A 26,021-nucleotide genomic window follows, 5' to 3' on the forward strand; every position below is an offset into this window, starting at 1 on the left:
CATATTGTCATATCGACAACCTAAGTAGTAAAGCGCCGAATTGTCTCACTCAAGACGTTAAACCACCCATGCCTTGGCCAGATTGAACAGCATAGGTGTATGGATGGAGCCCTGGGCTACTGCCCTATTCATGTAATATGTCTTGGGACTCCATCCCGGTGTCTTGCTCTGGAGCTGGATTGGTGTGCTTTGAATGAAGCTACGGATCCTGTTGTATGCTTTTTGGCCACGGTACCTGGCTGCCAATTCCTGTAGCAAGACCTCTTGTTTGACGTTGTCGAATGCGCTACGCATATCTAATTGAAGCAAATAGGCATCTGTTTGCAAGACTTGCGATTGATCACTCTGATGAGTAACCATAGGCAGCACTGTGTGCCTATGTTCGGCCGAAAACCTACCTGCGCAAGGTGCAAACTCAGTTGGACGTATTCGATGTGCTGCTTTATTCTGGTGTTTAGCATTCTGTCTACCAATTTGCAAACAATTGAAGTTAGACCTATGGGGGCAGATCAGTTGGTTTGGTGTTCTTTGCCCGGCTATGGTATCGGGTAGTTGAGAGATAGCATTAGTGAATGTGGCACTTGTCCTGCTTACCAGGATTCATTGACAAAGGTTAGGAGCTGTTCATGAGCTACATTGCTGAGGTTTCGGAGTTTTTGCCAAGCCACTCCATCGTGCCCGGGAGCTGACTTCCTTTTAGCTTGTGCAAGGGCTGCTACCAGTTCACCAAGTGGGTGTTTGCAGCAACACTTTCGCGTTATCTATTGTGGCTGAAGGCAGCGGTTCTGGAGGCCTTTGGGCAGCAAGCGGGAAGAAAGCGTGGATGACGCGGTCTTCCAGCACTGCAGGTTTTTCTCGCAAAACAAGTTCCATGAGAAGAGGCACGCCTTCCTTTCTGCGAAGCAGGCTCCACAAAATCTGCCATAGCTTTTTTAGACCGGGTTCCTTGCCAAGCATCGCGTACGTACTTTCTTCCCACGCGCCTGCTTCTAGACGTTGTTGGTATTCCATATTGAGTCGACGTTGATGTTTAGGACGCATGCCATCTTTGTGAAGCTTTGCCTTATACCGGAATTGCTGTCTCAAACGGTTGACCTTCCGCCATAGGCTCGCAAGGGACATATTCAAGTCAGTTATAGTGCCATCGCCTCGAACAGTTTCTCTAGCAGCCGGCCTAGCCTCCGCGATCATAGCGCTGAATTGCTCGAAGTCTGCAAAAGAGTCGCCGTTGGCCCCGTTGGCCGCTCAAAACATTTCCAGTAAAAACCCAGTTTCCGTCTTTTATGGGAACGTTTTGCAATTGAGCGTGATGATTATTGGTAAATGGTCGCTTCCCCATATCGTTGATTCAACTTCCCATTGTTTATGAGCTCTGGAGTGGCTAGTATCAAATCAGGTGTTGTGTACACTTGCGGCGCGTGTAGCCTTATGCGGGTTCGTGTTTCTGCTACGTTGCATCAATCCAGAGTTGATATTTTGATTAAGCCGTTAGTGTGCGCCCTCTCGGGTCAGCTTTGGCATAGCCCCAGTTTTGGTGCTTGGCATTAAAGTCTCCCCCCACTAAAATGCCAATGACTCCGGCTTGTGCCTGCACCTTCCCGAGCCTTTGGTAGGCGTCATTCCAGTTCTTGTCCGTTAGGAGTCTGTAGTACGCGCAGACTGCAACCATTGGTCGGTGGCTGCACGGGCACAGCTTTCCAGCCACAATTTCTCTGAAATTATAACACAAACCTGGTACTTGCAGTTGAGTTGCGGTGCAATCCTGTCTAACAGAGCAGCTTAGCCTTGTGTTTGTTAGTTTCCTTTGCCCTGGTGTAGTATTGTAGCCTGTTGAAAGGTTCGGTAACCTCGAATACTGCACAGTCTCCTAGTATCCTATTGGAGCTCGACAAGGGGTTTGAACTCTTTAATTTGCTCCTTTAGTGTGGATCCAGTTTGCCTAAAACTTTGACAGTTCCACTCGATGCATATAGGTCTTGCAGTCATCTTTCATCTGCTTGCTTATGCCTTCCAGTTTGATCACGTTGCTTTGCAATATTTCACTGAATCTGCGTGAATATTGCTTGGATTTGTGCTTGTATTGAATTCGTTACCGTCTCGAATTCCTCCTATCAGTTGTTTTTGAGGCGCTAGGTCTCAAGTTGTCTTTCCTGCCTTAGTATGCTCAGAATTTGCGCATAGGCCGAATCAGGGGTTCTGGGTGGTTTTGACGCTGACGGTGTCTGGTTCCGCTGGGTCTCTGCAGCTCCAGTGTACTACAACTTTTGCAAGTATGCCGTGATTTTAGGACTAACTGATCGGCCGACCCGACTGCTCTAACGCGCGCGTTTTGCTCGGCATATCAGCATCTCGGATTTACGTTGGCGTGGCGTTGTTGGCTACGGCACATCTTATTGCTTTGTCAGTAGTCATGCGAGTATTTCCTGCAGCATCGTTCTCAACTGCTCATATTCCTTTCGAAGTTCTTTTATTGGTTGTTCATATTCAGTGGCTAGCGTGGGCTGTTTGGGTGTTCCCACCAGTACTTTTTCTGGCCAAGTCACTGTCCTCTGACCTTCTGCTATGTTCTGCACGAGTTTCTTAGCCTCTTACGGTGCACGGCTAGGGTAAGCTGAACTTCACGATATATGACACTCTTTCGGGCATGCAAGAGAGAACAGGTCTTCGTTTGCGTTCCTTGAATTCGGGGTGTTTTTACCACACTGTTTGCAAACTTCATCTGAAGGGCGAAACTTGGCAATGTGGCGCAATCATTGACAATTACAGAAGGCTGTAATGGTCTGTACTCGTGCGTCCTTGTGATAGTCGAATACGAGCCTGTTTTGGGGAAAATTCTGCGTTAAGAGTTAGTAGCAGCATGTTTGTCTGCCCGAGCAGGTGTGCCTGGAGTCTCGCTTCTCAAATGATCCTTGATATATTCCATGATCTGGCTGATATGCACCTTCATGACCCCCCGACTGTTTGCGACCTTCTGTGTTGACATTCTCTCAATCGTCATTTCATACGTACGAACACGACCCCTCATCTTTCCATCCAGTCGTGTCAGCGCCGCAAGCTACTCCGCGTGTTCTTGATGCATGACTGTAACCTTTATGCTGTTTGCTATAGAGTTGTAGTGGAAAATGGCCAATTCTGCAAGTTCCTAACTTTCTGTCGTAATCTTCAAAGCTGCTGTTATCGCCTGCTTACGTATGTCATGCACGTGTACCATGTAAGGTGGCGTCATCGAGAGGGCGAAATGAGGTTGGCATACCCGCTCGAGGCTAAGGTATACAGGCTTAACTTGTCTGTTTGGTTTCTGCTTGCTGAACAATGACCATTCTATTATTCTGTTGTCCTGCCCGTTGTCTTCGTCGTTGTGATCGTCGTTTTCGTCCTCACTTGCATCCTGAATATCCAGTTGGTAGTTCACTTGCGATTTCCTCCTTCGAGCTTCCTTCATCGAACGACGTGCCTCGTAGTGTGCGGCTGCAGCTCGGTGTTCACTCGGCGTTTCGACCCCCTCAACGCACTTTGGTCGCCGCGATATCTGCAATTTGCGAGGTCTATTCTTCAACTTTAGGCGTTTCTACGCTTCCGTGAGCATGAAGCATCCAAGCTGGGTCCACCCGATTGCGAATCGTGCGGTGGCGGCGTCGACATCATGTCCTGCTCACCGGGCCGCCCACGCCGAGGCCACACTCGGGCTACGCCTACGTCAATATCCTCATCGTAGCGCGGAAAAATACGCAATTTCAACCCTTTAAAAATCACGCCAACACTCCCACGAAGTACTCACAATGTTGTTCGCCATTGGTTTCCCACGCGAAATGATTTTTTCGTATACGTTTATAAGAAAACATTGAAGAGCCAAAGTGGGACACTTCTTTAACTCTAGTGATCGCAACGTCCCCCTTAAGTATAATAAAAACTTTCGCCTAGCAGTATAAGAATGTCGAGCCATTTCGGCAAGTACGCGACAACAAGGAGAGTGTGTTGGGAGGCTACTTGGTAAGACATAATTTAGGAACTAAATATGCGCTAGGGACGAGACACTGAAGTAGAAGACAGACAAACGTTGGTTCTGTCTTCTACTTCGTGGTCCCGTCCATAGCGCAGTTTAAATTCCCAAAAATAGGCGACGTCACTCTGCCAACTTTGCTTTGGTAAGAATCCGTTTTAGCAGCATTAGTAACGGTACGTTGCATTCCGGCGCAATTTTCGACCAGCTACCGGAACCTAGGCTAGGGTAAGCGGGCCAATCGCAGATGCCGGTACCACCTTCCTCCTCCGGTTATCTACTTTCACTTCGGAACCTCCGGCCCACCGAAACGCTCTCGATTTCTTCGTGCATCTTGCCTATTGTCAGCTGATTAGATCAGAAAAACCTGTCAATGGAGGTAACAGTATTCGCTTTTAAAGCAAGCAAAGGTAGTATTCCGTACACGAGAATAGCCTATGGTTGGGCTGTTCAAATAAGGCTGCGGGTCTCGGCCTGCATCTTTTGTCGGCGGTTCCGTGGGTTTGACGTACTAAAATTGGTATGAAAGCAGATGGGAAAAGTTTTACGTCCTATGACCCCTGGAATGCTGCACGTAAGTTCAGTCAGCCACCCCGAGTAACTTCAGTTTCCCAAGAGAGTACAAGTTCTGAGCGTTACACCAGTGACAGCATTCACAGAGATGTCCATATGCTTGATCTTCTCATAAGACATTCAAATTCATCATGACGCCGGACAAATTACCTTTGTGAGAACAGCTCAAGTAACGGCCTCTGGAGGTTGCTTTAATAATTGCCTTCGCTCGCAAACCTTCGTATTTCCCTCATTCGGCAATGCGTTTTCAGACATCACGAGTTCCTGGCATGAGCTCTTACGAATGTTATTCACTAAGTCGGTTTGGCGAATATGCGCCCGGATGACTCACATGGGCAACACATGTGACTAACATAGGAGAAGGATAATCACCTTTCGGGATCGAACATTTCGGGTTGCTTCCAAAAAGCTAGGTCATGGTGCATGTGGTAGTTGGGAATAAGGATGGTGGTTCCAGCAGGTATACTGATACCCTCGTAGACGTAGTCTGCGGCACATCCTCTTGTTGCGAATCTGTTGAGCAGAGATAATAAACTTGTGTGATTTGTTTAACTTCACCAAACTGAAAGCGGTAAGAACGTTAATTAGCTGCACTGATATGAGAATATGGCATGATATAGGTGCTGGAAAGAATATTTTATAACTTGTTCGAATATCAATCAGGAAGTTGCTAAGTGTGGGACACTGGCATCTTCAGAATATCTTTGCGTTATTACAGAGAAATAAAATGATCACGAGCGCCAAAAGATTGCGCTTTGTATAACTACATTTCAAATAAAGAACAGCGCTATTATGTAAAGGCAATACTCACCCTGTGACAGGCGCATAAAATCGAAGCGATTCCGATATAACTTGCTCCATGTATTTCATGCTGAAAACATTGTCATACGTGAAAATTCCCTGAAACATCACATGTTCTTCAGCTAGGCTCACATGACGAATAAAAAAATGCCACAGATGATTATGAATATGTCGTACATCTCTTTTCAGGACGCCCATGACTTCTTCTCGAAGGCGGCCTTGAATATTTGGGTGTCTCGCCAGAAGATAGGCTGTATAAGCCAGAGCTGTGGCTGTCGTCTCAAACCTGTAATTTACTTGTGCTTTAACGCTGCAATGATTTGAATTAGCAACAGAGAAATATGGAGAGACAATCTGAAGTTTGACGCATCTTATCCTCGCCTTGCTTGGAACAAACAATGTTTGCATAGAAGCATTGTGACAGACAGTAAGTTTAATAATTGTCTGTGGTTTATATATATATATAGTGCGTGCAAGTTGAAGCCACTGGCGTAAATAAACCTACTAAGAATTATCCGTGTGCTGTAAAGAAATTGTAATATATTGTCATAGTGCTGGAGCAAACAACAATGTTACTCAAAACTTTTTAGGCCACAAGAGGAAATAATTTTAATAATGAAATACAGGCATGCACTTATGTTATCCATGGAGGGCATACAGCCGTGATCGTTGTTCACACTCCATTGTTTTTAATATACATTATACAGTGTTTCCAGCAGACGAATTAGCAACTGATTACAGCAACCCTACTTTGGTATATAGCAGTGCACAATGTTAGCTCCAGGTGCAAGCCACCAGAGGCCGACAGGCAGTGTATTATTTCAGGAAAAGTCCAGACTTGGAGGCACTTGGGGTGTTGTAATTTAAAGTGAAAGAGTGAAGGGAAGAAAGAAAGGCAGGGAGATTAACCAGAATGAGTGCAGTTTGAAAGTGCCGTGTAGACTCATGTTTTTTCTCTCTCTCTTTTACTCCCTATTCCCCTCCCCACGTGGAGGTGGCGTAATTGCTCATCGTGTTGTCATGGTTCTTGCAATTTCATCCACCTGTTCCAATTAACTACGCGCACAACACGCAACCAAAATGAAGAATTTGCAACCTCTACGAATATCAATCGCGTTTGGAGTCAGCATAGTTTGCATGAAAACCACAGGGCAGTCTTCTTTTACGACTTGCTAAAAATGGAAGTTATGTTGGTCTTTAAATTTTTACCGCGACACTGTATATATCGATTTCTTTAAGTGACATTTCTTTCCAAGAGCACATTGTAATATTGAGGGCCAATCCTTTAATACAGCAGTTAGCAAACAACCATCTCTTGCATTCTCACCCTGCTACGAAGAAGGAGATGCAGTTTGCCATAACTTCCATGTTTGTTAGAAAGCTCTTCTTCCTGCTGTTTACTTTGGCAGGCTGGCTCTCTGAAGGACATAGCAGAGATGGAATTCATTGCGATATCTCAAGATTAAACCACTTATGCAATAATCAGATGCGTTATGAGAAATGGGCAGCTGTAAGCTTTACCTGTATATGTGCTATCTGCATCGACGGACGTTGTGAGCAAATGCATGTCGATGGGGGCTTCATCTTCAACTTCTGCATTGAGCATCAGCTGCAGGAGATCGCTTCTGTCTTTCTGAAGCCATTGAAAACAAGCGATTAAATGAAAATTTTTAATAAGCCTGACTTCGAGAGATCAGGTGCAATCGAAGTCGCGCTTGAGGACTTGATCTTTCGCGACCCTAGGTAAGTTAGCCTTGAAGGTGTCACACATTGGTGGCACCATCGCTCATTGGTGGTCAATCACACTTTAATGATTCCACAACACAGCTATCCGTTATGAGTAAGATTTGGAGCTAGCTGCCTTGGTTTCCATTGGCTGTCAAAGTTAGGAATCTGATTTTCTGCTTATGTGTCATTCGGCAATAATGCTGCGAGTTCACAGATCTCGCTGAAAGCTGAATATTAAGCGTAACGAGATTGTCTGCATTATAATTTTAGTGACAGGAAGACGAAACTATTTGAAAGCTAAATCCTACAACTTGCCGGCATAAATGTCTAGTGCAGGTTGTTCTTGTGCAGTCGAGTTCCTTGCCAAATAGGTATTTTCGAAGAAGGATCAGGAACTTAAACATCAGTCATGACTGCACGATTGAAACGACCTACCTCGTGGTTTCCACGACGGAATTCTACGACAGCAGAAATTTCATCACACATCCTGTCTGTAGCGGTCTTGCTGAGCCCCGAACTGTATGATATGACCATTGTCCATAAGGGGGTGAACTCGGGAAAGCACGCTGAAAGAAATTGACGAGGTCACCGGGTTGAAGTTAGAATAAGAGAAAGATTCCTGCAGATCTTACGCGCTGTAAGAATCGATGTAAGTGAAGTTGTTTCTGCTGTTTGTGTTGAGTGACAATAATTGACGGTTACTTTAACCGCATACACAAATTATGAGCAGCAGGTAAATCTTCCTTTGCGTTCACCACTTGGGTCTGCCTGCATTGTACACAGAACGGACTGCCATACGGACTGTACGGACAGAACGGACTGTACACACAGGACTGCCACCACTGCGGCGCGAGACCCGAGCTCGGGCTGCTGATGCGAACGCCTACGACTCGCGATCAAGCGCTACTTGCGATCCCGCGTACGAGCTGCAATAAACCCCCTTTCAATATATATATATACATATATATATATATATATATATATATATATATATATATATATATATATATGTGTGTGTGTGTGTGTGTGTGTGTGTGTGTGTGTGTGTGTGTGTGTGTGTGTGTGTGTGTGTGTGTGTGTGTGTGTATACACAGCCCTGTTTCCGGCCTTTCTTTCCAACCATAGTAAAAAACCAAGCGTCCATTGCGGAGTGGAAACCACGTCATAATATTGAAGTATTCTAGTCTAAGCTTTTGTGACTGTGTACTCTAACACGCGCCACACGTGGGCTTTCTGATGGCGGCAGGAGATGGCGCAGTGTGTCCATAAGGAGTAGAATGCCTCGATGCGAAACATCTATAAGGGATGCGTGACGAAGAAGCGCGACTGTAGTAAACGCTTCATATATGAACAGTTTTGGCCTTGCAATGCGCTGTGTTGGTACATTGCTTCAGTGCTAATCGTATAACAGTGTAAACTCATCCTGAGGTGATTTGTGCAAGCATTTTTCAACCTGCTAACAATTCAATCAGTGTACACGTGTGTGTTTTGCTGTTTCCACAAAGTTATTTATACAATCTGGGAACTTACCAGTCAGGAAGTTTATCCACGCACGACGAAATTGCTGAAAACTTGCCAAGCTATCCTGAAACAGTGACTCTGTTGTGCTGTTGGTTCGACCTTTTTGCTGCAGATTAGATTTTAGGCCGAACGCTGACCGAATGATGACGTCTGCCGCAAGCCTCTGGAACAGCTGCCGAAACTCGATGGCTTTGTGCTTCGGCCGCAGGGTCTCGATGATATCGAAAAACTCATTTGTGGTGTCGTCCATGTGGCTCATCATCTGAAAGCATAAGGGCGCCATTTTATCACTCCTCCCTAGCACAACCATAAAAAGTATGCGATGACTTGTGCCAACTTCAGCAACTAATACACTGAGGACAGCAAAGTTGTGCGCCTTAGATCTGACAGCCTTTGTCGGAAATAGTAGAGATCTGTTTGCTGGCTGTCGTTAGGAATGTATAACCATCGAAGCCCTGGTCACATGGCCGATACGGAACTTCCTAGGAGGCTGTGGTCCTAAATCATCATCTCTGCTTTCCTGCAGCAGCTGTACAAACTCCTGGCTGATCTCCAACGGGGTGCAGGTAAAACGCAGCGTTATGACCAACAATCTAAAGTGACAAAAAATCAACGCTAAGAATTACTCTTGTCCAGTCTGATATGAGCGAGGCTACCTTTACTTTTCTTACTTGTAGTAACTACACATCAAAAGAAATAGCTGGCGGTTGTTTTTTCAGCACTTGATACTGAGGATGCTGCTCCGAACATGGTACAGCTGCACGAAGACAGTTGTGCAAACCCCCTAACAGCTTAGCTCTGAAATTCTGCTAGTGAGCCGTAAATGCTAGAGTGCTAACTTAACGTCTTCACTTATTAACGAGTATATTGAAGATATGATAAAAAATTAAGGATATCAATTCATACCAAGCAAATAATTTTCGCACTAAATGTTGCGTTTTTTCTGCGGTTTATAGCTGGCAGCAATCTTCTTTTGGAAGCTGTGGGTGTCTTAAAGGTTTAGTCGTGTTTCCATCCTTTCAGTGGTAAAGAGATCCGTAATTTAAGTCCCTGCTGGTGCTGCAAATGGGAGAAATAGAGTTTACGCTTCTCAATTGTAAATTAGAAATAGAAATTTTTATCGTTAACTTCAACTGGCACATCCGTCAAAGCTTATTCCTTTATTTTTTCGTATACCAAGAAGTGCTAACATAGTCCGTTGTGACTTGTATTTTGCTGAACAGGGTACAGGAATGTTCTTGACAGCGCGAATCTTATCAGGATCAGGATGTATACGGGCATCACAGCAAGATGGCCAAGAACTTAGAATATTTGAGTTGAATACCAGCCTCCCTAAAGACTTCACGAATAGCGGCCAAGTGACTCAGGTAGCTTTCATATGTATACGATGATATCGTACATATTATATAAGGAGGTTGACTACTTATAGCCCTATAGCAGATAGTCTATTATTCTTTCGAAAGTTCCTGGACATTCCAAAGTCCGAAAAGCATAACCTTACGATGGTAAATGCCGTCCGGTGAAATAAAAGTGGTCTTCTCGCGGTCGAGTTCATCAACCGAAATCTGCCAATAACTGCATCGGACGGAGATCGATTGAAGAAGAGTATTTCGATCCGTGAAGGCAGTCGACAGCGTGACCAATTCGTGGGAGAGGATGCACTTCCTTTTCGTGAGATGGTTTAGCTGACGGTAGTTCACACATAATCGCCAGCTGCCATCCTTCGTTTTGACCAATATAACCGGCGATGGCCAAGGACTCGAAGAGGGCTCATTTACATTAGTATATGGGACCTCATTTACATTAGTAAATGAGGTTAGTATATTGTCTATTTCACCTTTAATAACGAGGCATTCTGTGTGGGACACGTGATAAAGTCGTCGCCGGACAGGATTAGCATAACCGGGGTCAATCTTATGGCTCACAATGGAAGTCTTTCCCAGCGGGTGATCCTCAAAGTCAAAACGTCGCGAGGAGACACCAGGACGCGACATAGACCTGCAGCCTCTTCGGGAAGCAGGTCTTGAGCTATCATCTTCAAGATATGCCGAGATTGGACGTTGTGGAAATCATCGGACAGCAGGTGGGTGCAGACAAGCATGGTACATCTAATGCAGAGATGGCGGAATCTTCGATTGGAGAAGCGTTTGGCGAGCGACAACCCTTTCGGCATAACTTGCGTAGTTAAACCAAAACTTAAAACAGGAAGAAATACGTGGCTACTGGCTACAGTCACTATGGTATGAGGAACCGCAAATGTGCGTGGAAGGAGAACATTGGCATTACGAGTCAGCACATTGTCACCGTCAGGAACAGATGGGAAGGACGTCTAAGGCACATACATGGAGACTTGAGGCGGAAACCATGCGATTTCTACAGAACACAAACGAGGCTCAGCTGATTATGGAGCACAGCAGTAAATAGGCTGCTCGAGTTGGAGGAGGCCAGCAGCGCAGTTAATCAGTGCTGAATGGTCCTATAAAAAGTTCAGGCCGAACATCAACACATGGGAACACTGTTCCTGAACAGCAAATAAAACGCAAATGCTGAAACCAGCAATAGTTATTCGCGAAGGGCACATGCCAAGGATAACAACCGTAGCTCCATTAGTGGCCCGGATAGCACGAGATGCGGCCGGTGTAAGGACTTTAAGACGCTTGCTCATCATCGGGTTATGGCCTCCAGTATCAACATGCTCTGGGCAAAATACACGGTGAGCTCCTACATCGACTATATTGTGCCTGGTCGGCATGTTGAGAGGCTTCGGCGGAGACGTCGGCAATGCAGAGTCAGCTACGGAAGCTGCATCTTTTTTGTTTTCTGAAGGTATGCACCCAGGTCGGTATAACGGCGACAGGAGATGGTACTGTTGTGACCTGGAAGATGGGCGTTGATTTTTGGCGAACGCGACTGGTGACTGGTCGACGACGGCGATCGACTGCGTCATGCAGTCGTACCGTCAATGGCGTGCAGGTTCCGCTCGGCTTGCGGCTCAATATGGCGAAAACCGCTGTCTCGACGAGGACTGTTCGAGAACGGCATCGAGGACCAACGGTTGCGACAGTATCAGGCGACGTGACCAACCCGGCGACATTGAAGCAAATAGATCAGACATCCGGTGTTCGCCACTCCGCCATATTGCGAGAACCTCGAGGGATCCACTGACTTTGAGTATGCGCGAACGAAGGACGTTTGGTTAGCCAGGAACTGGTCAAAGTGGAAACTGACTGCGAGATTACGTTAGCGAGTTCTTGGCGCACAATAGCCTGAACAAAGGGAACCATAGGAACGCATGTGTGATTGACAGGTTGGTGCAGAGCCGCGGAACATTCTCCTCCAAATCACGGCACACAATCTCTGTCAGCTACGCTGAAGGCTGCCGCTGGCGTGAAAGAGAGTCCTGTCAGCCTTCACAAGATGATGTTGCAGCGATATTAGGAAGCCGTGCATATGACTGACAAATTCGCTGTCTTTTCACCTCCTCAAAACGCTCGAAGTATGTGATAACATCATTACCCGAAGTACAGTTCCTACAGATGAGTAAATTCAAGGCTTCATCGGTGATACACTCTAGGTCATGCCCGACTGTTTCAAACCACGGAATTTCAGCGTCGGCCTTGCGGCAGGATGCCAGCACGCCTTGAAATAGGCGAAGTAGCCTTCGGTGGACGTCTGAACTCATGATACCAACCCTTTCTTCGGGACGACATTCTGACTCGGTGGTTTCCCAAAGAGATGTCCCAGCTTCTGCTTGCCGACATCACAGTCACGGAGTTCTGTTTCGTGGTTTTGAAACCACACTCGTGGAGTTCCCCCAAAGTAAAAAAAAAAATTTCGTCAGCGTCACCGTGGGATTCCACTTATTGTGGCTGCTTAACCCCTCATACATCTCCAGGCAGGTGTCGACGTTGTCGCCATCGGTGGCTCAGAAGGTTCCTGCTGTCGACGCAGGCGTTCGCGAATAGGCCCCGTCTCCTTCGACATCAGTGAAGAACCGAAGCGCCGGCCACTGCGAAGCGCCGTTCTGGGTCGCTACCCCACACTTGGACGGAATGTTACGAAGAGGAAGCCCGATGCACAAATGTATTTACAACTATACACATGGGAAAACGTAAGTGGTAATTGAGGTGGCGTGTGCAAAGGTCGAAGCTCCAGGAGACAGTCTACCACTTCCTCTTCATTGTCCTCTCTTGCGCGCACCGTCCTACCCAAAATTATTTATCTGCCTAGTAATGTTTACCTGGCCAAACTAACTCAACAATAGCTAATAATTGAGGAAAGTAATTTTTGATCTAATGCTTCTCTAATCTCGTGAGAAAAGTTTTTTCTACTCTCATAATAAAGCAACCCGTTGTTTCGCTGTGCCCTTATGAGGAACAGTAGGGTGGGTTACAACAAAATTCGCATAGTAGCTAAGCCAGCAAAAAATTGTGACAGAAATATTCATGAACTGTTCATTTGTGCTACATTGAAGGGCCTAAACTTTTTCACAAAGGAATCCCAAGTGGTCGAGCACCAGGCTAGCGGGGAATAGCCTACTTAGACAACTGAGGCACACGGAGAGCCAAGTGATGTGTACGTCACATTACGTTGAGGTGCAATTATTTATCCATACGAAAAAATGACAGGTATTCTATCCTAGAATCAGTTTTCCCACAATAAATGATACTTATTGCACACTTATTTACCTCTAGTCCTGTGACTTGAGTCTGTTTTCTATATCTGCTATGTGTAGATGGTAAGCTTCAGGTTTGGCTTATAGCGAAGAATATTTTAGTGTTTAGAGATTTGAACTTGTGTTTTTAAGGTTGTCTCGACAACCTCTTGGAAACGGCGCATCTCTTGAAACCTCTCGGAAACGACGCGCAACGAGGCTCCACGCATCTATATACGATGAGTCCGGGGATCACGGTAACCAGCTGTGCTACAGCGTGCAACCTTTCGTCACCCTTCTAGATGTTTCAATAATTTCCCTGCTGTACCTCGGCAGCCTTGTACCCTGGCAGCATCACCAGCTGTGACCTCTTTTCGAAACATGAGCGAATACTGGGGTGGACTGTTACCTAGGCTTTACTTTCCATTTGTCTCTTAGAATTCTTCGCAAACACTATTGGTAATGTAATTGATAGGCGTTTACAGTATCTAATTTTTAATAGTTCCTTTCTGTTAAAGTCTCAACAACATATCCTGCTATTTTTGTGTTTGTGTATGTATTCCAGAGGTTCTTTATTCTCGTAATGCGTCTTGCCAAATTGCTGACCGATGCCATTTTTTCCCTTTATAATGTACAGCACTCCAAAATTTTCAAAATATTAAACTTATGATGGGCTCTATGGCAGGATATGTTTAAGAGCAAGATAGAGCACGTATTCTAATGGATACGAAAACAGGTAAAAAAGAAAGAAGAGCAGATGACGAGAACGAAGAGCTTTAGAGGGCAGACTGCGCTACGATCACGCTACGAGCATCGTCAATTTCCTGTGAATAAAACCATTTCGTCCGAACACTTCGTAACAGTTGTGGTGGAAGGTGCAGGTTAATCGACACAAGAAGACGGAGGCTGAACCAGAAGTTCTTCTACGGAGCCGTCGCCTTGCTGGACTCCCACCGAATCCAACGGAGTTGAATATGTCCAACGACGTGGATGAACAACGGTCCATTCCAACTGCTGCGCCGACCACTTCAGTTCAACAACTGAGAGATTCGCGTCCCTTCGCCGGAAGATCGGACGAAGACGTCGAGGAATGGCTCATCCATCATCACCGTGTGCGTGCCATCAACAAGTTGAACAGCGCTTCTCAGCTTTTGAACGTCGTGTTTTTTCTAACGGATTCTGCGTTGGTGCTGTTCGCAAATCACGAGGGAACGTTCACAACATGGAGCAGATTTGTTTCGGAAATCAAAAAGCGATTCGGCGACTCCGCGACGAAAAAGAAAAGGGCAGAACAGACGCTAATGCAAGGCGCGCAAGTGCCAGGCGAAACCTGCACGGCCTACATTGAGGGAGTAATAAACTGTGCAGCATGACGGACTCAGGAATGTCTGAGGAAGACAAAGTCGGGTGCATCCTAAAAGGAAGTGCGGAAAATGTTTACAGTTTCCTCATCGCAAAAGACACCCTGGCTTCCGTCGCCGACATGAATCGGCACTGTCGCGCATTAGAGCAACTGAAGACGAGGCGGATCACGCCGAAGTTTGACAGGCTAGCGAATGTGACGACAGTTGTGAGCGTAGATAGCAACACGCTCCTCGATCTTGCATCAACGATAAGACAAATATTTCGCGAAGAGCTCAGCCTACAAGCGCAAGTGACACACTCAGGCTCTCATAGCATCCGCCGACCACCAGATTTCGAGCCAAGCATGGCACCCTTCTCCTTGTATCCTGCGGCGAGGGGAATTGAGGATTGTGAACTCGCGCCCCGACAGCAGCCACGTCTCTACGACAAAGACCCTACTTATGACTCCCGGCCACAACGAGAATAGCCACGTTTTTATCACCGAGGTCCTGTGGCTTCTTTCAAGCCCCGACAAGAACAGCACCGACCCTCTACCACGACGTCACTTATGACCGATATAACGGATTTCAGCAAGCAGCAGGCACACGTTATCCACATGACAACAAACTTTCTCGCCGCCCCCAGCAGCCTAGCATTCGTTTCGAGGAAGACGCTGTGAACCGCGACCCTCCCGTGTGCTACAACTGCGGTTGAGCAGGTCATATAGCTCGGTATTGTGCCAAGGCCGTCAATAAGGAAGGACACCACCGATGTTTTCGCTCCCCGGAACCCGTACTTCATATGACTTGCGGACGACCGTATTGCTTCCCATGGACCGCTGCTCGCACGAGACCAGACGCAGCGATTCGCCAGCATCTGAGCGGAGTTTGCGCAAACCAAATTACCGCTCCCGTCACCGTCCGTCCCCTCGGAGTCGTTCTTTTTCATCGCCGCGGCGACTGTGTCTGATGAGCCTCGCTTTCAATAACCATCCAGGCCACAAAGTTATGTTTTCTTGGAACGACGGTATTACCGCTCGTAGAGTAGGCGGCGAGTGGCTTCACCCCCTTGGTGTTTGCGCTGTGAGTGTTTTGTTGGCTGGGAAAGTGTTTGTGTCGGAATTCCTTGTTTTTTCTCGCTGCTCGCACGATGTTATTCATGGTATCGATTTTCTTGAACAATGCGGCGCTTCCGTGCATTGTGCTTGTGGCGAAATATCGTTGACGAAGTTATTTATATCAGCACATTCCGAACAAAGCTCGTGTAGCGAACAGAGGGACACAGACACACTTAGTTTTCTTGATGATGTGATTGCACCAACGTGGTGTCTGAACCCCGTTCGTGTTTCTGCAACAACTGTTCACGCTGATTGTGTTGACCTTGTAGTTTGGCCTCTCCGCATAAACTCTGCTAAAAATATATACTTGTGCACATCTCTGTCGTGTGCATGACGAAAGGAGTCGCCACATTGTGGACGCTGAACTGTTCCGCCACGCCAGTTGTCATTCCTCGCGGTATGAAAATCACTCTCTTCAATGAAGCCGCATGTTGCGCAATAGCAGCATTAACTGCGGACACCTCTACAGCTTGCTCTCCTTGTGATAATCGTCGTTCTGAACAGCTAATTCTTGGCATGCTCAGCAAAGCTTTCTGTACATCGGAACGCCAAGCACTGCTACAGGTCCTTGCCAGAGATGAGGCTGCATTCGACTTCACGCATGGAGATGCACCCGTTCATTTAGCGTCGTCCCGCACTCGTCACAGAATAGATACCGGCTCAGCACACCCCATCCGCCAGAAGCCCTACCGAGTGTTATCCTTTGAGCGCAAGGTTATTGCAGACCAAGTCAAGGAGATGATGGACAAAGGTGTCATTCAAGAGTCGTCCAGTCCATGGGTAGCCACAGTAATCCTGATCCGAAAAAAGAGAGGGCTCCTGGAAATTCTGCGTGGATTACAGACATGTAAAGGCAATGATGAAGAAGGATGTATATGCGCTACGGCAAATCGACGACGTCATTGATTGTTTACACGCTGCTTCTTACTTCTCAACAATTGATTCGCGATCGGGGTATTTTGCAAATCACTATGGATTCTGCCGACAAGAAAAAGACCGCTTTCGTGACTCCAGATAGCTTATTAGAATTTAGTGTTATGCCTTTTGGCCTTTGCAATGCTCCTGCCACCTTGGAAAGATTCATGGACACAGTAATACGTGATCTAAGGTGGGAGATATGCATGTGTTACCTCGATGATGTAATCTTTGGCCGTACGTTTGAAAAACAAAACGAACGCCTCAGCCTTGTTCTCGACTGCATCGCGAAAGCTGTACTGGTTCAAAATTAAAAAAAAAAAATGTTGGTTTGGCGAACGTCAAACACTGGTCCTGGGACACTTGGTCGACAAGGATGGCGTCAGACCCGATCCTCGTAGCATTGAAGCGGTGAGCTCCTTAAGCCACCGCAGTCTGCATGAAAACTTCGCTCATACATTAACCTATGCCCGTATTTTCCTTATTTTGTTCCCCGGTTTGCCGACATCGTTTACCCATTGACAAATATTTTGCGACAAGATGCGACCTTGAATTAGACACCAGTGTGTGACGCATCATTCTCTCAACTGCGGTTTGTACTAACGTCAGCACCCCTCTTGCGTCACTTTGATCCATCTTGCCCGACTGAAGTTCACACTGATGCTAGTGGAATCGGGATAGGAGCGGTGTTTGTACAACGTCATAGTGGCGCAGAACATGTTGTCGTATATGCTAGCCGTTGTCTGAGCAAACCTGAACGCAATGATATGGTTACAGAACAGGAATACCTGGCAGCTCTTTTCGCCATACACAAGTTTTGGTGTTATCTTTACGACAGGCCATTCAAGATTATCACCGACCGTCATTCTTTATGCTGGCTGGTCGGTTTGCGTGATCCCTCTGGTCGCCTCGCACGCTGAGCGCTGTGCCTCCAGGATTACAATTTTGTGGTATCGTAGAAGAGTGGCCGTCGTCACTCTGACACAGACTGCCCCTCTGGGATTGCTCTTACGACTACCGACTGCGATGCTGAAAATTTTGAAGACTGTCTCGCTGCTGTTACTTCTAGGTTCCCTGATGCGGCAGACTTTCAGCGAGAACAACGGAATGATCTTATCGTCGATCCGCTTTTTCTCGCCGCCCGCACTTCTCAAGGCAGCGGTTGCTTTCTTGCCCGTGATAAGTTGTTCTAGAAAACTAATTACATCAGGCGGGGAGAGCGTTTTGTGCTTGTTTTCCCGGAGAGTCTCCGCTCCGAAGTTCTACGCACCACGCATGATGATGCGACATCCCGCCATTTCGGCTTCGCACGAACGATACACCGCACGCAGGAGCACTTTTACTTGCCCGAGATGTACGTAACAACCAAGCGCTATGTCGCTAGTTGTGAAAAGTGTCAACGTCACAAGCGACCGACCACCGCAGCCCCGCGTCCTCTGCGGTCATTGACACCGCCCAGTACGCCATGCGAGCAAATAGGCATGGACCTTTTACGTTCATTCCCGTTATCTAACAACAAGAACCGTTCAATACTTTTCTGCGTAGACCATCTTACAAGGTATGCAGGAACTACAGGTTTCGCGTTGCAGCACAATAAAATACTCTTTTTTTTCCTTCAACAATAGATCTGTGGAATTCCCAGCCAAGTGACATCGTCTGCTCACAATCTGCGTATTCATTCGTATCGACACTCGAATTGCCCTTCGAGTCATTATCGGAGTGATGACCGCATTGTGGTCGTCTTGGCTGAGCGTTCCTCAAAAATTATCAATGACGTATTGCCCTGCCCCAACTTCTTTCACACGCCGGTGTCCGTACGTTCCTTCGTACTTTTCTGTGCTTAGTTCTTACGCACGTTTGTCCATAGGATGGTATGATAATATTCATTACACTTGATACTGTTTGTACATTACACGTCACAGCCTAATGCATTTTTTCCTGTATTAACTGCTTCTTACACTTTACATGACGTACGCACTGTATAGGTTGTTTTTGCTTCCTTATATTTACTTATTGCTGACATGGCGCGTCGATGGTAACCATTGCTTTTTTGTTTGAGTTTGCTGCAAACCCCTTGTATAACAAAGCGCTATGCCTGTACTGTTTGTATGTCCACTCCTGTATGAGCCTTTCAAGGCTTACGGTATTGATAAATAATAGTACCCTCTTCCAGCGCTGCTTGCGTGGTGGCCTTCTTGCTGCGTTCCGTGGTCCTTCGCGATGACCCACCACGTGTCATCATCAGCGACCTTGGTCGCCAGTTCACTGCTTGATGCCAATGACGTATTACTTCGTTTGTGTACTTCCCAGTTCCGTCATTGCATGCCGTATCATCCACAGACCAATCGCCTCGTTGAAACGACAACAGAACGCTGACCAACAGGCTTGCCATGTACATCTCTTCCTATCATAAGAACTGGGATGACGTGTTGTCCTCCATCACTTACGCATATGACATGGCGAAACACAAAACCACGAAATATAGCCCATTTTATCTCCTGTATGCAAGCTTATCGAGAAGCCCTCTCGACCCTTTTCATCCTCCGTTCTGCACAATGACGATTCTGTATCGAAGACTTTGTCTCTCATCGAAGAAGCCCGTCGAATAGCTCTTCTTCGTACTCTGGTCTTGCAAAGTCGTTCGAAAGAGCGATACGACGACAATCACGTACAAGTATCGTTCGAAAAACGTGACTTGGTCCTTCTTTGGACACGGCAAAGCAAGCGTGGATTGTCACAATAAAAGCTCATGTCACAATAATCAGGCCCATTTGTGCTTGTGGACCGCCTGAGCGAACTCACTCACGTAATAGCTCGCCTCCTGTGCAATTGTCCGCGTTCAAGCGGAACTCAGCTGAATAATAGTGCTCGCCTGAAGGCTTTCTACCCTACTTGTCCATCCTGACTCGCCGCATGGGCTTTGTCAGCTTGCGGGGAAATGTAATGGATACGAAAGGCAGGTAGAAAAGAAAGAAGAATAGATGAGGAGAACGAAGAACTTTAGAGGCCGGACTGCGCTACGATCACGCTGCGAGCATCGTCCATCTCCTGTAAATAAAACCATTTCGTATCCGTTACGTTCGAACAACCTTTATTTTTGAAAAAAGCAACAATATAGGAGCACGAAAAAGAAAAGAAAATGTAGAAGTAGAGAAACACGGCTGTCCATGGTATTCGTGGCCAATAATGTGACTTTATTTCAGTTCAGTTATGCCAATAGCAGTGGCACACAAGGTGTGAAGCATGAAAAAAACATAAAAAATATGATATCCTTGGTATTCGTCAGGGTTGCGAAGAGATTTGCAACACTCACGAGTGTCAATGGCTTCGTAGGTTTCATGCGCTCATTGGTCCAGTTACACTTTATGGGCACTATATTTCTCACACCAAATGTTCAGAGCAGTGCTTTGAATGGCAAATACAGTTCGTCTTATGCCAATAGATACACTCGCTTCTTCGGATGACGTAGCACCGACATGTGCGGATGGTATAAGTGCCTTTGTTTTGAATTTAAATATTGGCCTCCAGGCCTGTGTTAATCTCTTCCTGCATTGAGGATTATAGTGGCGTATTCGGTTGACTGCTCTCATCCTCTGGCTCAGAATCGGCAGATTCTAGCGCAGCGCGCAATCTGAGCGGGAGGCGCAGTGTACAACCGAATCCATGAGCGATCTCGGAACAGCGCGCCGGTCGCTACTGCGCAGATAGCGCGGGAAGCCGCCGTGTAACGATTCCTGTGCATCGTTGAGTTCGAAAGTGGCGTCGTTGAGTTCGAAAGTGCCTCAACTTAGTAACAGCTCTCTCAGCCTAGCGCAGTCACTCTTCCGCACTATCAATGATTTTAAGTTGAGCAGAAACTTACAAAAACCGCGGCAAACCACGTCGGTTAATATCATGTGACAATCTTCCCGGCCAGGTCGCGCCAACGCTCTGACTACGAAGTCTGAGCGGTTGGAAGCGCTCTGAGTCGGAGGCTGACGCTCCGAAAGAACCACACGAACGTAGTCTGAGCGCTTGACTTCTACCACCGGAAGCCGCCACCACTTTTGACAGCCCTGTAGAGCGTTCGAAAACGACCGCCCGAATACACCATAAGCAATAGTCGATGTACATGAGGGAAGTAAACTAAAATGGGGAGCATAAGCATAAAAAAAGATGTTCGTGACATTGATGTAACCATCAGCAAGGTTTCTAGTGCATGCATTTCCAAATTTGTAAGGATGTATCTTATGTGAACGCTTTCATAATAGTGAGAAGAGCCATTAGTTTACTTTCACACTTCTGTTCATAGCACCCATATGCATACAATTCCTTTAGAGGCAAACAAAAGAAACAAAGTATATCACTACCACTGGAGGCAAAAACTCGTGTATATATTCTGTTTTAGGCTTCGCACACTCAATGGTAAATGTAACGCTCAGCAAGGTTCCTTCTGTATCCATTTCAAAATCTCTGATGATATATCTTATATCACTGGTTCCAATAATGTGAGAACATACATTTGTTTATTATCACGCTACAGTTACTAGCACCCATTTGCATACAATTCTTTATAGGGCAAAATTTGCTGTATTAATATGGCGTTTCCAGCTTTGCACACTCAATGTTAAGAAACACAGACGATGACATTCAACCGAATACAAAAGTATAAGTGCACGTGCAGGGCATGGTACAGTTTAGGCAGATGCTTGGGAGTGCCACAGTTCTAAAACTCACTGTGGTCTTCCTCAAGGCATTTTCTTTGGTAGAATACATTGGCAACCACTTAGTGCAAAATTTATAAACTGAAAGTGTCCCTTGGTTTGCAGGCTATAACATAGAGACACAAAATTGCAGGCAAGGCCCCTTGTTAAAGCGACTCTGGCCTTTCTTCCCCTGGGCGTCTATAAAGCACTGTGATTTGTCCTACATTCGCCAGAAGTGCTATACTAAATGTTACGAAGACTAACAGGGAAAAAAGCATTTGTCCGAAATGCAGAATCCAGTATCACAGTGTTCGACATTTACATTTTGACTACACATATTTTTTTTTACTTTCCTACTGATTTTTTCAGCGATGACTGCCTGTAATTAATGAACATAACTGCTTCAAGACAATGCGGCGATTTTCATTAATAAAAATGGATAGCAAAGACAGTCTTTCGAATTACAGCACTCGAGAATTTCTGCTTTCTAAGAACTCATATATTCGCACCACACATTCGCACATAGACAATCACAATGTCACTGATCGAATAGATTTCCTTTCCACAGTGAATTGTCGAACAGAGCTTCAAAAAGACTTTGTGGCAAAGGAATATTTGGAAATGCAAAATTTCGTCCACCATGTTTGAGGCAAAATATTTCAGGGTTGCCAGTCTGAGGACAACTACTGAAGACACGTTCAGCACTGACTTTTTTCAATCGCAAAATGTTTGAATTCTCCTGAAATAATTAAAACTTTAACTACTGCTACCTAGTTTGCAAACATATTGGCAATTATCACGCAGTTCCAATTGTTGGCACTTTTGTAGACAGTGTTCAATTGTTTTTTGGGCCTACGTGTCTCGGTACTAGAGATACTCATCACAGGAAGAGATGGTACATTGTATATAATAAGAAAGGTATTGGTCATTCCTAAGTTATTTTGTCTTCAGCATTTGTTATGTTCCATTGTTGTTTCTTGAAATCTGAGATGATGTATCAGCCTCCTTATGTTGGCAATTTACAATGAAATATGCCAGTATGTTTGTTTACAATACTGTGCACACCAAAATACAGTGAACTCTCACTTGAGTGAACTTCAAAGGACCGAAGGAAATAGTTCACTTAACTGAAAGTTCGCTTAACTGAATATTCACGAGACCAACATAAGACATGGCATACAGAGTCAAAAGTTTGAAGTGCAATTCGTGGAGCAAGAGACATGGCATGCCTAGTGTTAGAAATGTGTGAAATGGAATTTGTACATATCAACAAGTACAAGGTTCATAACAGTTATAATGCTGCCTTTCTCACTTAGAAAAAAAAATCCGTAATCTTCTTCTGCACTTGTACTCTTAAAGCACAGGAAGTAACGAAACTGTCCAAAAAATCAATTGCCGTTGTTACTTAAAACTGGAAGGCTGAACGGAGCCGATGAAAAACACACCACGTATGTCGTTTGTGCGCTCACGCGGAACCGACGAGACTGGAAAGAAGGAGACGGGACGACCACACCACGACTAGCCAGTCAGAAAAAAAACACACCACGGGGTTTGTGATGTGACAGATCGCCGCTTTGCTCTGGCGGCGTTGTAAGCGTTAGCGATGTAAATTTTTTCATGGCCTCCGAGATTACATGCTTGCTCATTTTGTTTGGGCGATCTCGGAGGCTATGCCTCCTTGCTGTTCGTTCTCCACGCCGCCGCTTTGCCCTAGGGGCGCTGTAGCGCCAGCGACGTTACATTGCCGCTGGAGCGGCGGTTTGCTGAGGCCTGGCATCGGTCACGCCTGCAGTGCAGGGCGCAAAACTTCGTTGAACTGATCGTAAAAATGAGGCTTGGTCCTCTGAGCGAGTTCGTTGAACGGAAATATTCACTCTTCCGAAATTCGTTTAATTGGAACATTTTTGCATAGAATCTATAAGAAAACTACCGGGGATTTTTAAAAAGTTCGTTATTCTGAAATATTCGATAAACCGACGCTCGTACAACCGAGAGTTTACTGTACTTTCATAGATAATAAGGTAGACACAGATAACAACATTAAACATTAGAATTATGTGTCAGTCCATCTGCGACGTTCAGTGCTTATAGAAATATTCTTTCAGTATATCTGCCAAGCCACAGTGAGGCTTTCCCTAATTCAGCTGCCGAAGTTAAAAATGAAAGCAAGCAACGTCACAAGACCTCTATACGTGTGAATTGAAAATGAGTCGCGTAATGTAAAAATGTCATATATTTAGTGAGGGTGCATTACTGCAGCTACATAATCTACTCTTACAGGGTGACTCGTTATGAGTAAAGGAAACCATCCTCACGTCTTGGTTTCTCTTTGCGTGATTTGGTTCTCTAAGCACCATGTGGATTATATTGTTAGTGTGTGTGTCGCTGGACACAGTTTATCTGTCACCCGTTCTTCATTCCTTGTCCTCATCATTAATGCAATATCTTTGTCGTAACAAACTACACCTATCTGTGCCATATATTTCGCCACCGTGTTTGCTTAATGACAAGTTTTGCATTAGTACTTCCTGCAACCTCTGTGAAATTGTCGGTCGGTGTCAGCTTTCATCCTTAGTATGTATAAAATATGGTAACGCAGAGTAAAATTTATAGTAGATACACTGGTGTATGTTTTTGTAATATTGCCAGTTCTAAAGATATTGTGCGCAGTTGCACGTTGTATGAAGGATAAGAATTGATGCACAACTTTTTAATATGGTGTCTTTCAGATCAATGTTCAACTAAAGGTAAGAAAAATGCACGAGTTCTGTAGAAAAAGTGCCAGTAAGCGTAGCATCAAGGCTGACTGCGGTTTTTCCTGCTAAATTGGCTTATTAATTGTCAACTAGTTGCTTTCAGGAAATATTTTGTAATTCATGGATTATGTAACTTAGGTTCGAATATCTTTTTATTGGCCCTAATTATCCCGTCCGCCTTTCTGCATCCATGTAGCCCTTTGTTTTAGCTTATGAGTACCTTATTTGCGTAGGAGGTTAAATCCTTAGTTGTAAATAAAAATCCCTTTTGCGGTATGATAAGCGACAAAAGCTGTGGTGGATTGAACCACTGCACGAGTGGCGTGCTATTCGGGGTGGCATTGTGAACATGCACCTTGCACATGTATTTGCGAGGTACATGTTGGATATCTCTTCAAAACTGTCTTGCATGGTTGACAATTGATTATAGCTTAATAATAAAGAGAACTGTCTTCTGTTCATGGTGATGCTTTGCTGACTGGTGCATTTCACGTTTCCAGAATACAATAAGAAAGAGTGAGGAAATATTCAATTTTTCCTCCTAACCTGCCATGTGCTTTAAGGCAAGTTAGCCACGAATTTTTTATAATTCGTATCTGCTGTTTTCACAGTAGTGATTTTCTAAAGTCCCTTTTCACTGCTGGCAAACGTTTTTGATTTAGCTTGAAACGCGGCTCGACATTGCTGCTGAATGACTTATGCGGATTAGTTACTTAACTATCTTTGAAAGTGTCCGGCGCCACGCACATAGGGTAACTTGACAGACTGCTGGAGTCAATGTAATTATTAAGAATACTTACCGAAATCCTTCAGTAGCGGTCATGTGACCCTTTATTTGTGCCGCCTGATTCACCTAAAATATGCAACAGACTGCCTCAGCAGGAGTGTGGCAACCGTCTTGAGAGATTGTATGAGACTACTCGAAAAGAATGCACCTGAATATTTTGTGCCGAGTTATCTAACCACAGCGTGTACAGCCAATATGGCTTCACGACACTTAGCTGAAAGAGAGTTCGGGTGTCTCCCCCGAAGTATGTCCTACCGGGACGAGTCCGGACTCTTCGAACTCTTTTTTTTTTCATAGAGTGTAGCACAACTTTACTAGCTAGTCATTTAGTTACCGTGCCATCCCTAGAAGTCGTTTTAAGTGGATATACTTGGCAAACTCATCAGCTACAATTAGTAAGTTTCAAAATGTACCGTGAAGTACTTATTTAAAATTAGTCAGTTAATTTTGTTGATTGTTGAATATGGATTTCAATTTCTCATGCGAGTAATGAAAGTCGCTTCGAGAAGTCTAGCTAAACTACAGCACTTATCTGCCACAAGAGAATTATAAAAATTTATGTTTTTAAAAAAAAAAACGTATCCAATAGGACGAACTAAATCATTAAAGATAAGCAGCACTTAGACACAAATTTGTTTTGTCTTTGTCTCGTCTAAATTGAAATTGGGATTCCTATGAAAATAAGGAGAAAGCGATCAACATTAGTATAACAAGGGTACCCTCACTGGGAAATCGAGGCTTTGATATGGCGTTTTTATAATATAGTCTGGGACATTTTGTTCGACCACTTTCAATCGGATCTACATCTAGGTTCGTGTATCCGGTTCACCATGTGAAACTAATAGAGTATTTTCCAATAAAGCTAACCGCATCGCTGCCTACCTTCTTCATGTTGCTCGTCGTAAAGGCTGGCGTGATAAGGCTGCGCATTTTCTTCCAGTGGTCCCCCTCAGCGTGCGTCACGCTTTGAGTGAGAATCGGGTGGGTTCGCGCGAAGCCCGACATCATCTGTAAGTGTTCAAGCACCACCGCATTCGTTAAAACAGAACGAATTGTTAAAAAACCTTGCAGAATATGGCCATGAGCCTGAAGATATGAATATTTACGAGGTCACGGAAGCAGCTCGCGCAAACGCGTGTA

At 45.3% G+C, this 26,021-nt stretch overlaps 1 protein-coding gene across 6 annotated transcripts in view; it reads right to left on the reverse strand.

The window, feature by feature from the left end:
- Positions 1-26,021, reverse strand: part of LOC126534366 (cytochrome P450 3A12-like) — a 65,982-nt gene that overhangs the window by 5,178 nt on the left and 34,783 nt on the right. The window contains exons 6-13 of one of the 6 annotated variants that reach the window (XM_050181645.3): positions 25,764-25,889; positions 8,633-8,885; positions 7,538-7,668; positions 6,896-7,007; positions 6,702-6,792; positions 5,552-5,660; positions 5,385-5,473; positions 4,946-5,086 (exon numbers count right to left, since the gene is read on the reverse strand). In XM_050181645.3, coding sequence (XP_050037602.1) covers positions 4,946-5,086; positions 5,385-5,473; positions 5,552-5,660; positions 6,702-6,792; positions 6,896-7,007; positions 7,538-7,668; positions 8,633-8,885; positions 25,764-25,889 — 1,052 coding nt within the window. Of the gene's footprint in view, positions 1-4,945; positions 5,087-5,384; positions 5,661-6,701; positions 6,793-6,895; positions 7,008-7,537; positions 7,669-8,632; positions 8,886-25,763; positions 25,890-26,021 lie in introns of all 6 variants that reach the window. The other 5 variants (XM_055072833.2, XM_055072830.2, XM_055072828.2 and 2 more) reach the window with 5 other exon arrangements.

The sequence above is a fragment of the Dermacentor andersoni genome, chromosome 7 (assembly GCF_023375885.2).
Source record: "Dermacentor andersoni chromosome 7, qqDerAnde1_hic_scaffold, whole genome shotgun sequence".
NCBI classification, from domain to species: domain Eukaryota; kingdom Metazoa; phylum Arthropoda; class Arachnida; order Ixodida; family Ixodidae; genus Dermacentor; species Dermacentor andersoni.